The 12,953-nt window shown below is 47.9% G+C and overlaps 1 protein-coding gene and 1 long non-coding RNA gene across 2 annotated transcripts; one reads left to right on the plus strand and one right to left on the minus strand.

Annotated features, from left to right (window-relative positions):
• The first annotated feature begins 288 nt into the window (after window positions 1-288).
• CENPV (centromere protein V) lies at window positions 289-11,271 on the plus strand. Its single transcript, XM_031011166.3, has 5 exons — window positions 289-760; window positions 3,749-3,847; window positions 5,110-5,179; window positions 9,077-9,191; window positions 10,847-11,271. The coding sequence occupies exons 1-5, from the start codon at window positions 357-359 to the stop codon at window positions 10,969-10,971; spliced, it is 813 nt and encodes a 270-aa protein (XP_030867026.2). The 5' UTR covers window positions 289-356; the 3' UTR covers window positions 10,972-11,271.
• Window positions 3,500-10,438, minus strand: LOC129533376 (uncharacterized). The gene is made up of 3 exons (XR_008679583.2): window positions 10,053-10,438; window positions 6,079-6,246; window positions 3,500-5,103 (listed from the first exon to the last, which is right to left on the minus strand). It is a non-coding gene; the product is annotated as an uncharacterized lncRNA (long non-coding RNA).
• Window positions 11,272-12,953: the final 1,682 nt, after the last annotated feature.

Below are 12,953 nucleotides of genomic sequence, written 5' to 3' on the forward strand. Positions count from 1 at the left end.
CCTGCGAATTCAGGCCCAACCCAGGCCCCTCCAGGTCGGGAAGGTACGAAGAGTCCGCTGGATTCACAAAGGGCAGGGGCGCCTTCGCAGGTGCGAGTGGATTCTGGGTATCGCGAGCGTAGGCCCAGGCGCAGCCCCTCTGGGCCTGCGGGACTGAACAGGCAGGTGCGTCCCAGCGGCCGGGCGGGCCGGGTCTCCCTCCTGCGGGCAGGCGCCGCGCTGCGGGGCGCGGCTGGCGGAGCGGGGCAGCCGGGCGCAGCGCCCCCTGGGCCTGAAGACTGGCGGGCGGCGGGGGCGCGCGCAGGCCGGCGGGGGCGCGCCGCGCTGCGAGGCCTGCGCGCCAGGCTGCGGGAGCCATGCGGCGATCGAGGAGCTCTGTGGCCGCCAAGCTGCGCGGGCAGAAGCGGTCCGGGGCCTCCGCGGCCTCCGCGGCCGCTGCCTTGGCACCCAGCGCCACCCGCACACGGCGCTCCGCTAGCCAGGCCGGGAGCAAGAGCCAGGCGGTGGAGAAGCCGCCGTCGGAGAAGCCGCGGCTGAGGCGCTCGTCGCCGCGGGCCCAGGAGGAGGGCCCGGGGGAGCCGCCGCCGCCGGAGCTGGCGTTGCTCCCGCCACCGCCGCCGCCGCCGCCGCCGACTCCCGCGACCCCGACGTCCTCGGCGTCCAACCTGGACCTGGGCGAGCAGCGGGAGCGCTGGGAGACGTTCCAGAAGCGGCAGAAGCTTACCTCCGAGGGTGCCGCCAAGCTCCTGCTAGACACCTTGTGAGTGCGGCGGGCCGGGGCGCGCGGGAGCCGGTGCCACGCGGACCCCCTCGGCAGGAGTCGGGCTCGCAGCCCGCGTGCAGGCCTTGGGCGCCTTTCAGCTCTGAGCCTTCCACGTTACGGAGCCGACGCGGCTCCCCCGTTAGCACTGGGGTTATTCCCTAATTCTAAGGGCGGCGGGGCGGGGCGGTGCTTCTAGGGCTGTGTGGCCTGGGAATGGAAAGGGGGCTTCGTCCGGAGCTTGAGGGCGCGCGCAGCCGTCTTGGGACACAAAGAGTCTTTCCCGGCCATAAGCATCGTGCTCGGGGACGTTGTCTCTTGCTGGCGCGCAAAGGGTGTGGGGGCCTTTCTGAGTGAAAAGGAGATAAATCCCACGGCTTTCTCTTACCCGAATCCCTTTTTTTTTTGTGTTTGCACACGTGTTTTTGAGGGTGGGTGGAAGGGAAAGGTAGAAGCGTTGAAGGAAGCATGAATAGTTTTGAACTAACTGGGAAGCAAAATCCCGTCATTGTTCCAGGCACTGTCAGGGAGGGAGCAGGGGGCGGGGGTTATTGATCCGGGAGAGAAGCGCGCGCGAAGAGATGCTTCGGCCTTGCGCGGCGGCGGGGATGCCTGCGTAGGGAGGCTTTTATGTGCTCAGCCAGCTAATGCTCCCTGCCGCTCGCCCTCCTGGCTGCTCCGCAGTCTTTTAGATGGCCCGAGGAGCATCTCGAGTGTCCGCGATTTGGGAAAGAGCTTTTAACTGGGCTGTTAAAGGGCTGCCTTCTTTTCTCCAAATGCGATCCGGATTCCTGCCTCGGGGAACAGTTGTGCTACAGAGAGATATTTTAACGCCCTGATATTATATTACAGTGTCAATTTTACGAATTAAAAAGAACAATCAAAACACTAGGGGGAAAAAACCGACAAGAATAACCTAGCAATTGCATAACCTGAGAATTACTTCTTTTCTTGAACATGTTCCTTTGAGCTTCTTGCGGAAGAAATTCTCTTAGGATGAGTCGTCCCCGACAGAAGATACATATTTGGTTTTCTGTGTGCTTCACTTTTTGGTTTTTCATCTTGGACTGCACACTGAATTTTTAAAAAACGTTCATCCATCAAACATTTGAGCACCTATAGGGTGACGGCTGCCTCTGGGCAGAAGGAATATGAAGATCCTTAGGAATGTAAAACTCATGGTGTCTTCAAGGCATACAGAAAAAAAGAATGTAAAACTCAAATTTGAGATAAATTTTTATTTTAAGAGAAACTGATAAATGGTCAAGAAAAAGATTTAAAATATTGACATAAAAAAGCTGTTTTTCTCCCACTAGATTGCCATGACTTTGTACTTATAAAGTCTACTAAATTATATTCAAAAAGTGTGTATAACTGTACCATTTTCGTTAAAATATTGTGTAGAAAAAAGTTTGGGGGAATATATAACAATTAACTATAGATCCCTCTGGGTATAAAGATTACAGGAGGCTTTCACTTTGAGCACTCTCAAATAGTGTAAAGTTTGGAGTTTTTACAATAAGCATTATGTGTGCAGAAAAAATTAAAATACATAAACATGAAACATGAAAAAATGATCAGTCTTAATCATGCAAATTAAAACTGCAGTGAGCTATTTTTCCTATCATTATTGCCTGAGACTGTACAGTGAAATGTTTTCTCATTTATATATCGGGTAAGGGTGTTCAATCCTTTTGGAAAGCGATTTTAAGACATTTATCAGATCTTAATGTTCATTTCTGAGTTTGGCTTATATATAAGCTTTAAAGGGTTAAAATTGTATGTAGGCCGGGTGAGGTGGCTCACGCCTGTAATCCCAGCACTTTGGGAGGCCGAGGCGGGTGGATCACCTGAGGTGGGGAGTTTGAGACTGCCTGACCAACATGGAGAAACCCCGTCTCTACTAAAAATACAAAATTATCTGGGTGTGGTGGTGGGTGACTGTAATTCCAGCTACTCGGGAGGCTGAGGCAGGAGAATCATTTGAACCCTGGAGGTGGAGGTTGTGGTGGGCTGAAATCACGTCACTGCACTCCAGCCTGGGCAACAAGAATGAAACTCCCTCTCAAAAAAAAAAAATTCTATGTAATGTGTATTACAACTATGTAAAACGCATGTGTATGAAGAATACTGGAAAGAAATAGTGCAAAAATATAAGAGCCTTTATTAAGTTTCTCAAAAGGCTCTTCTGGACCTCTGGACTTGATTGAGTACCCAGTCTTATTTTTCATAGCAGCCTGTACCTCCTTTATCACAATCATAATTAATTATTATTTGAGTAACTTGTTAAGGTCGGTAAGGGTAGCAATCGTGTCTGCTGTATCTTGTTTAGTGTTCTCTCCTTCGTGCCTAGCTCATAAAAATATTTAGTATTTGAGGCCCGGAGCAGTGGCTCACGCCTGTAATCCCAGCACTTTGGGAGTCCCCGTGGGTGGATCACAAGGTCAGGAGTTCAAGACCAGCTTGGCCAAGATGGTGAAGCCCTATCTCTACTAAAAATACAAAATAAGCAGGGCGCGGTGGCAGGCGCCTGTAATCCCAGCTACTTGGGAGGCTAAGGCTGGAGAATTGCTTCAACCCAGGCGGCAGAGGTTGCAGTGAGCCAAGATCGTGCCACTGCACTCCAGCCTGGTCAACAGACTGAGACTCCATCTCAAAAAAAAAAAAAAAAAATTTAGTATTTGACATATAAATAAAAATGTTTGGTGGTGGGTTAGGATCCCTCACATTTTCGAAATGTTTGGAATGTTTTATTTTGCAACTTAATACAATTTAAGAAATTGGCGAAAAGAGAGCTCATGGACAAAGAAGGTGCTGAAACCGTTCTTCACTTAGGAAATTGACAGTGCCTCCTTAAAAGCAGAAATGCATCTGGTTGTCATGTAGAAAAGACTTTTTTCTAATCTTCCGTCTTTCTTTCAACAACAAAAAGAGAGCAGGAGGCAGCTATTCAGAAATTCTTATCTTTCTGATTTTTGTTTCATTTAGTGAATACCAGGGCCTGGTGAAGCACACAGGAGGCTGCCACTGTGGAGCAGTTCGTTTTGAAGTTTGGGCCTCAGCAGACTTGCATATATTTGACTGCAAGTGAGTATTTTTTTTTTTTTCCCTAAATTGGCTTAAAAGAATTTCAGAGTTAAAATGCAATATTTCAAAATAATCTGGGGAGTTGGGGTACAGAGGAAACATTGGCCTTGGGCTGGTAACTGTTGAAGTCAGGTGATGGGGACAGAAATGTTCATTGTTCTATTTTTGTTCCTTTTGTATGGCTCATCACAGAGCTTCAACAGCATGGCCCAGGTGACACAGAGCAGGGTCCTCAGGGCTTGTGGCTTGTGGCAGCATCACCCTCAGACCGACACTGCTGAGGAGCCGGGGGCGGTTAGCTGCAGGTGTGCCTGGCTGGGTACTGAGTGGAAAGCCTTGGGCAGAATCTTCATAGAAGTCTAGAGTTGGGGAGAGTTGGAGGGTACGTTAGTGAAGGGTGTATACACCTGACGCTCCCCAGGCCCTCCACTCTCGCTCTGCTCTTCGGTTGAGGCAGATGGTACTGCTGGCTGTGGAGGGCCTGATTTGTACCACCTTCCCCGGCGTTATGATGGAGCAGGGACGACAGGCTCTGGCTTTGGGACCCAAAGTTGGCATGCAGCTAATTATTTAACAGCATCCAGTCCTTTTCGCCCCTAGGTACCGGAATTATATATGAATAATAAGCACATACGATGGAATTACTCAAATGGAGAACTGACCAGGCTACTAACAATAGAGTCCAGATTGGAAAAGAAGCACTGTGGAATAACTTGTGAGAGGATTCTGTGCTAAATTAGAACTTTTTCAAAGGTGGCCTGAAAAGAGGGGACTTCAGTTTAATTCCAGAGATGGTAATTCTGGGGACGTGTTTTACTTGGAGCTGGACTTTTTGTGACGTGGTGATGAAGAAAGAGGGAAACCTAAACTTCCTTGTCCATTTTTGGTGTGGATGTCTCAGAGACATCAGGTTGTAGCAGTGTCTGAAATTTGTTTCCTAAGTGTCTCTGAAGTCCAGCGCTTCTCTTCACTGTAAAGAACTGAGGGGTGGGCAGTACAGACCTGTCTGTTGGTCCTGTGTTCTGAGCATTGCAGAACCTCGACTGCTGACTTGGGACCCCCCTGGGCTCTGCTGTACCTGCTCTGCTGTACCTGCAAACCAGAGGCACTGCTATCCAGGCCTTTGCCCCAGCGCCTCGGCCCTGGATGGTGCTGAAAGAGGCATCATCTGTGGGGTCGGCTGGCTCTGATGGCTGGGCCGCTCAGGCATAGAGGATGCAGGTGGCTGCTCACAATCTGGAATTTGCTCTGTCTTTCTGTAGTTGCAGCATTTGCAAGAAGAAGCAGAATAGACACTTCATTGTTCCAGCCTCTCGCTTCAAGCTCCTGAAGGTCAGTGCTTAAGAGCAGGGTCAAGGAGTGCAGAACCCAGTGGTGAGATTTACAGGACCCCCCAACCAACCCTTAGCGTGCCGTCTGTAGCATGGGAGGGGCCTGGAGCATAGAGGGCCTCTCACGGGCTTTGGTTTCAGGTTGACATTTAAAAGGTGGGCCCGGCACAGTGGCTCACGCCTGTAATCCCAGCACTTTGGGAGGCCAAGATGGGTGGATCACCTGAAGTCAGGAGTTGAGGACCAGCCTGGCCAACATGGTGAAACCCTATCTCTACTAAAAATACAAAAATTAGCTGGGCGTTGTAGTGCATGCCTGTAATCCCAGCTACTTGGGAGGCCAAGGCAGGAGAATCACTTGAACCTGGGAGGTGGAGGTTGCAGTGAGCCGAGATCACACCATTGCACTCCAGCCTGGGTGACAAGAGTGAAACTCCATCTCAAAAAAAATGGAAATAAAAAATAAAAGGTTGTGTTATTTTTTACTTTTATTTTTTGGAGGCCTATTTGGTATTGTGGAAACATTTTCAAATTCAGAGAATCAAAAAACAATAAAATCACCCAAATCCTGTCAGCTAAAGGTAACCACTGTTAATATTTTGGTGTCTGTCTTTGTGTATTATTTTCTACTCTGAGAAATACATCTAAACCTATTGTCTTATGTTTATTAAGTAGAATTTTACCATTCTTTTTGTTGATAAACTGCTTATCTCATTTCCCAATGAAAAGCTTATATACTTATTTGTAACTTTAATTTTATTATTTTTGGGAATTTTTTGTACTTGGTACAAAATTTAAAAGGTAGAAGAAAATGTGTATATACACAGTGAAAAATCTTTCCCTACTGTCCCCATGCCCCAGTCTCCCTCTTCCCCACAGCCGATTTCCTGGTCTACTTACCCCATCACTGTCTCTGCATCATTGCAGTTGAGTCCAGTTTTTTTCTGATTATCAACAACACTGGTGAACCTCCTTGGTATACATTTTTGACAATTTAGAAATTTCTTCTTTAGGATCAATTCTCTTACAAATAAGTTCTCTGGCTATTCTGGGCACACTTCCTACACCCTGCTCCACAAGGAGCAGTTAAAAAAAAAAGAGAGAAAGAAAATCTCCAGGTTAAAGAATACAGATTTTTTAAAAAAGACTTTTAGCACATTATGGGTAATGTGGGGTTGGGCGGGGCTTTAATTCCATCCAGATAATGCTGGATGGCTTGGGACCACTTGGCAGTCCTTCACTGCTTTTCTGTGCTGCAGTGGCTATGGAGTGAGCAAGGCTCCTCAGGGAGCTATTTCTATAGGAAGCACAATTCTGGACGGTATGGCTGGGGAAGCGTAAAGAGGGTTAACAATGATAAGAAACCTCCACCCCTTCCCCTTCAGCTGTCTGAATTCTCTCCCTAAAGGTAAGCCACTGTTTCTTGGATCCCTCTTCAAAGATACATATGCATATAAAAGCACATACAGGCCAGGCACAGTAGCTCATGCCTGTAGTCCCAGCACTTTGGAAGGCCAAGGCAGGCAGATCACTTGAGCCCAGGAGTTCAACACCAGCCTGGACAACATAGCGAGACCCCCATGTCTACAAAAAATAAAAAATCGGCTAGGTGTGGTGTTGCATGCTTATAGTCCCAGGTACTCGGGAGGCTGAGGTGGGAGAATCACTTGATCCTGGGAGGTCAAGGCTGCAGTAAGCTGTCATCATACCACTGCACTCCAGCCTGGATAACAGAGTGAGATCTTGTCTCAAAAAAACAAAACAAAACAAAACAAAAACACCACACATACCAGTATATAGCCTTAAAAAAAAAAAAGAAATGGTAGCATACCACGTACGTTGTTTTAGACCTTGCTTAACTTTTTTTTTGAGACAGTCTCACTCTGTTGCCGAGGCTGGAGTGCAGTGGTGCGATCTCAGCTCACTGTAACCTCTGCCTCCCAGGCTCAAGTGATTCTCCTGCTTCAGCCTCCTGAGTAGCTGGGACTACAGGTGCCCGCCACCACATCTGGCTAATTTTTATATTTTTAGTAGAGTCGAGGTTTCGCCATGTTGGCCAGGGTGGTCTTGAACTCCTGACCTCAAGTGATCTGCCCACCTTGGCCTCCCAAAGTGCTGGGATTATAGGCGTGAGCCACTGCGCCTGGCCTATACCTTGCTTAACTTTGTAACCTTGGCAATTGTTCCATGTTAGTTTTGTAGAGCTGTCTCATTCTTCTCAAAAGTTGGAGAATATTTCATTTTATGAGTGTCCATAATGCCTAACCGGTCCTCTATTGAGGGACATTTTCAATTTTTCCAATCTTTAGCCTTCATAAACAGTGCTATAATATCTATATACCTATGTCATTGAGACATTTGGAATATATCTGTATGATAAATTTCAAGAAATGGAATTGTGTGCTAAAGCATATGTACACTTTAAAATTTTGGTAGATGTTGCTAAATTGTACCAATTCCTGTTCCTGTGACTGATATATGTGAGCACATATTTCTCTACATACTTGTCAATACCATGTTAACGGCTTTGATTTTGCCCACCTGACAGTGAAATACATCTCATTGAAGTTCCTTTGGTGAGCATTTCATAGGCTAAAGAGTGATTTATTTTTCTTTCTATCTGAAATGTCCGTTCATGTCCTTTGTCCAGTCTCCCATTTGTATTATCCATTAAGGAAATTAGCCTGTCTATGACGTCTGGCAAATATTTTTTTCCTGGTTTGTCCTTTGTGGATAAATTAAGCACAGCCATCAGTTTTCTTAAGATCTTGAGCCGTTCTGTTTGGGGACATGGAGAGCCAGTCCCTTGGGTGAACTGTCTCTCCACGTAGGCCCTGGGAAGCAAGCACTTTCCCTCCCTGATGTGATATATCAGGGAAGGCTCAAGGCTGAATTCTGTGTGCCGTTGACCTAAGAGAAGCTGTGAGCTGTCACGCTCCAGACTGACATGTCTCTGGATAGTGTAGATGGGTCTCTGTCCTCAAGAAGGTCCCAGTCTCTTCTGGAGATAGGAAATGGCCTCTTAATACAAAGAGCCCTACAGAAGAGCTCCTGCCATTAAGTTGTTTCAAGATTTTTTTTTTTTAATGGTGCGATCTCAGCCCACTGCAGCCTCTACTTCCCCAGGCTCAACTGATGCTCCTACCTCAGCCTCCCAAGTAGCTGGGACTACAGATGTGTGCCACTGCACCTGGCTAAGTTTTGTATTTTTTTGTAGAAACAGGGTTTTGCCATGTTGCCCAGGTTGGTCTTGAACTCCTGGGCTCAAGCAATCCGCCTGCCTCGGCCTCTCAAAGTGTTGGGATTACAGGCATGAGCCACCATGCCTGGCCAAAGGTGTATTTTTTTTTTTTTTTTGAGACGGAGTCTCACTCTGTTGCCCAGGCTGGAGTGCCGTGGCATGATCTCGGCTCACTGCAAGCTCCGCCTTCCAGGTTCATGCCATTCTCCTGCCTCAGCCTCCCGAGTAGCTGGGACTACAGGCGCCTGCCACCACACCCGGCTACAAAGGTGTATTTTTTAAGTGACATAAAAATAAATGTCTTTGGGGCCAGGCGCAGTGGCTCACACCTGTAATCCCAGCACTTTGGGAGGCCAAGGTGGGTGAATCATGAGGTCAGGAGTTCGAGACCAACCTGGCCAACATGGTGAAACCCTGTCTGTACTAAAAATACAAAAAATTAGCTGGGCATGGGGGCACGCGCCTATAATCCCAGCTACTTGGGAGGCTGAGGCAGGAAAATCTCTTGAACCCGTGCAGGTGGAGGTTGCAGTGAGCCAAGATTGCGCCACTGCACTCCAGCCTGAGAGACAGTGGGAGACTCTATCTCAATAAATAAATAAATAAATAAATAAATCTCTTTGTAAAAAAGAACACAGTTTGTCTGTTTTCACCTAGGGAGCTGAGCACATAACGACTTACACGTTCAATACTCACAAAGCCCAGCATACCTTCTGTAAGAGATGTGGCGTTCAGAGCTTCTATACTCCACGGTCAAACCCCGGAGGCTTCGGTGAGTAAAGGGGATGGACTGCAAGCTCAGGGGGACACAGAGAGGCCCGTGGTGCTCTCACTTAAAGTCTTGTTTGGACAGGTGGGATGCTGACTAGACCCTGTCACATGCGTATCTTAGAGGAACAGGGCTCCTCAGTAGAGCGCTTTCCACATGATAGAATGTGAGTCGGGCTCCGGTGAAACTTTTCTGAATCCCATATCTGAATGTGGTGAAGTTGGACTTGGAGCCCATCCAGGTTGTGATTCTTATTCGCTGGTGCTGGTAGAGCTGGTGTTGCTGGGGATGGTGTTGAAGGGTAGGGAGGAGAGGGGTGAGGAGATGGGCTTGTGGGGCCAGGGGAGGCAGCTTTAATAATGACAGGGGTTAAGGGAGTGAAGGAGGCAAGATTGGGGAGCATTGATAATGGCATTTGAAAGCTTTTTGGTTGTTCAAAAATTAGGCAGGACTGGCTGGCTGCGGTGGCTCACACCTGTATCCCAGCACTTTGGGAGGCCAAGGTGGGAGGATTTCTTGAGCTCAGGAGTTTGAGACCAGCCTGGGAAACATAGCAAAACCGTATCTCTGTTCTTTTTAAAAAATAATAAACAAGCAGGGAACCCTCCAAGCCCTGCTTCAGGGCCTGCTTGGGTCTGGGGAGTAATAAAACTAACCCTCTGACAGTTGTTGAGAATCATACCAACTGTAGTGTGAATTGAAGGGGAAAGCAGAGGTGGAAGATGTTCTGAGGACTCTTGTTGTGTCAGTGCAGCCTCCAGAGCTGCGAGAGCAGCTATGACTGTCAGTGTCTTTTGCCTTATGGTGGTGGGGGGCGGACAGGGGAGGTGGGGGAGGCAGGGCAGGGCAGGATGTCATCCTTACCGCTCTCCCATTGCTTCAGGGGCTCCTGTTCCTCATCTGTCACATGGAGACTCCTTCCTGTCTACCTTGCAGAACAGGAAAGAGTTGAAAAGTATGAAATCCTGTACAAATGGGAAGACATTTAATTCTTAGAAAGTTATCTATCTAAGGCCAGGCATGGTGGCTCACCTGAGGTCGGGAGTTCGAGACCAGCCTAACCAACATGGAAAAACCCCATCTTTACTAAAAATACAAAATTAGCCAGGCTTGGTGGCGCACGCCTGTAATCCCAGCTACTTGGGAGGCTGAGGCAGGAGAATCACTTGAACCCGGAAGGCAGAGGTTGCAGTGAGTCAAGATCACGCCATTGTACTCCAGCCTGGGCAACAAGAGCTAAACTCCATCTCAAAAAAAAGGAAAGAAAGTTATCTATCTAAACACAGGAAAGGCCTGTGAATTCTTTAGGCTGCCAGTCAGAGATTGCTCTGGGCTGTGCCTTTCTGCATATTGTACTCTCAACTTGGTATTGAATGTTGTCTAGCCTTAGCCATCCCTGGTTCAGGGAGTGTGATTCCCATCTGGCAGTTGAGGAAAGTGAGTCAGAGGGCTGAAGCGGTAGGCTGGAGCCAGTGCTTTCCGAGCCAGCTGGCAGCCTGTGGGTCTCATCACTGAAGCCATAAGCTGTGGCATATCCTTTGGAAGCCCTAATGTATAGCGTGATGATGCCTGCAGGTGGGGGCTTATCCAGGAGCCGGTACACCATCTGGTCTCACTCATACTGAGGATCCCCCTTTGTCTGTGCCACTTTCTCGTAGGAATTGCCCCCCACTGCCTGGATGAGGGCACTGTGCGGAGCATGGTCACTGAGGAATTCAATGGCAGCGATTGGGAGAAGGCCATGAAAGAGCACAAGACCATCAAGAACATGTCTAAAGAGTGAGCTTCTGCCTCTCCTGCCCTGAAAAGGAGGAATGATTGGGGCCAGCAACTTTGCTCTCCCTGCCGTGCCTCGGTGGTGCTCCTGAATGTGGCTGACCTGGGCTGCTGGTTCCGTTGACTAGGGTCATGTTGATCTCTGCAGTTTGCTCCAGCTACCAGTTTCTTTAGGCAGCTCTTTGTCCTCCCTCTGCCCAGATTTTGATGTAGTCTAATTGACATCCTTCTCTTCCCAACTTTTGTGTGATCTTTTAGGAAAAAAAATAAATATTTTTAACATTAAAGCAGTTACTTTGGTTTATCATTTCTTTTGTACTGTGATTTGCTTCTGAGGCCAGTCGATTAATAGCAGATATGTACTCAGCACTATCAAGATGTTTGCAACCAGGCATTGTGGCTTAAGCCTGTAGTTCCAGCTACTCTGGAGGGTTGATCGAGCCCAGGAGGTTGTGGCTGCAGTGAGCTGTGTTCGTGCTACTGCACTCCAGCCTGGGTGGCAGAATGAGACTGTCTCAAAAAAAAAAGAAAGAAAGAAAGAAAAAAATGTGTAGCCAAATTGGAAAGAAGACATAAGATAAACAATTATTAAAAATGGAAGATTGTGGCAGGGCATGGTGGCTCACACCTGTAATCCCAGCACTTTGGGAGGCTGAGGCGGGTGGGTCACTTGAGGTCAGGAGTTCAAGACCAGCCTGGCCAATGTGTTGAGACCCTGTCTCTACTAAAATTACAAAAATTAGCTAGGCATGGTGGCATATGCCTGTAGTCCCAGCTACTTGTGAGGCTGAGGCAGGAGAATCACTTGAACCCAGGAGGCAGAGGTTGCAGTGAGTGGAGATTGCACCACTGCACTCCAGCCTGGGTGATGGAGTGAGACTCCATCTCCAAAAAAAAAAAAAAAAGGCTGGGCACTGTGGCTCACGCCTGTAATTCCAGCACTTTGGGAGGCCAAGGCAGGTGGATCACCTGAGATCAGGTGTTTGAGACCAGCCTGGCCAACATGGTGAAACCCCATTTCTACTAAAAATACAAAAATTAGCCAGGCGTGGTGGCGGGCGCCTGTAATCCCAGCTACTCAGGAGGCTGAGGCAGGATAATTGCTTGAATCCAGGAGGCAGAGGTTGCAGTGAGCCAAGATTGCGCCACTGCACTCCAGCCTGGGTGACAGAAAAAGACTCTGTCTCAAAAAAAAAAGTGAATGGTTACAATCCATGTGAGCTGTAAAGATAATAAGAGCTCTAAGAGTTCAAAGGAGAGAACTCAGGGAAGCCTTGAGGAGAGTACGATTTGAGTCTATCTTTAAAAAGTTAAATCAGCTTCTAATTTCTTTTTCAGTTGTAAAATACACATAAAATTTACCATAAACTGTTAATTTATTTAGAGACAGAATCTCTCTCTTTAGTTATTTTGAGACTGTCTTGCTCGGTCACCTAGGCTGGAGTGCAATACATGAACATGGCTCACTGTAGCCTTGACTTAGACTTGAGATCTCCCCCCTCTTAGCTTCTGGAGTAGCTGGGACTACAGGTGTGTGCCACCACATCCGGCTAATATTTTTTCTAAAGACAAGGTCACTCCATGTTGCCCCGGCTGGTCTCAAACTCCTGAGCTCAAGCAGTCCTCCTGCCTCGGCCTCTCAAAGTGTTGTGATTACAGGCATGAGCCACTGCACTTGGCCTTAACCATTTTTAAGTGTACAATTCAGCAGTGTTAAGTACATTCACATTGTTGTGTAGCCATCATTGCCATCCATCTCCAGAACTCTTCACCTTGCAAAACTGAAACTCTGTACCCATGAAACAACAACTTTGATCCTATTTTTAAAGGAAGCAAGATTTCGGCTGGGCGTGGTGTCTCACGCCTGTAATCCCAGCACTTTGGGAGGCCGAGGCTGGTGGATGGCCTGAGATCTGGAGTTCAAGACCAGCCTGGCCAATATGGTGAAACCCTGTCTCTACTAAAAATACAAAAATTAGCTGGGCATGG

Source organism: Gorilla gorilla, chromosome 4 (genome assembly GCF_029281585.2).
Source record: "Gorilla gorilla gorilla isolate KB3781 chromosome 4, NHGRI_mGorGor1-v2.1_pri, whole genome shotgun sequence".
Classification (NCBI taxonomy): Eukaryota; Metazoa; Chordata; class Mammalia; order Primates; family Hominidae; genus Gorilla; species Gorilla gorilla.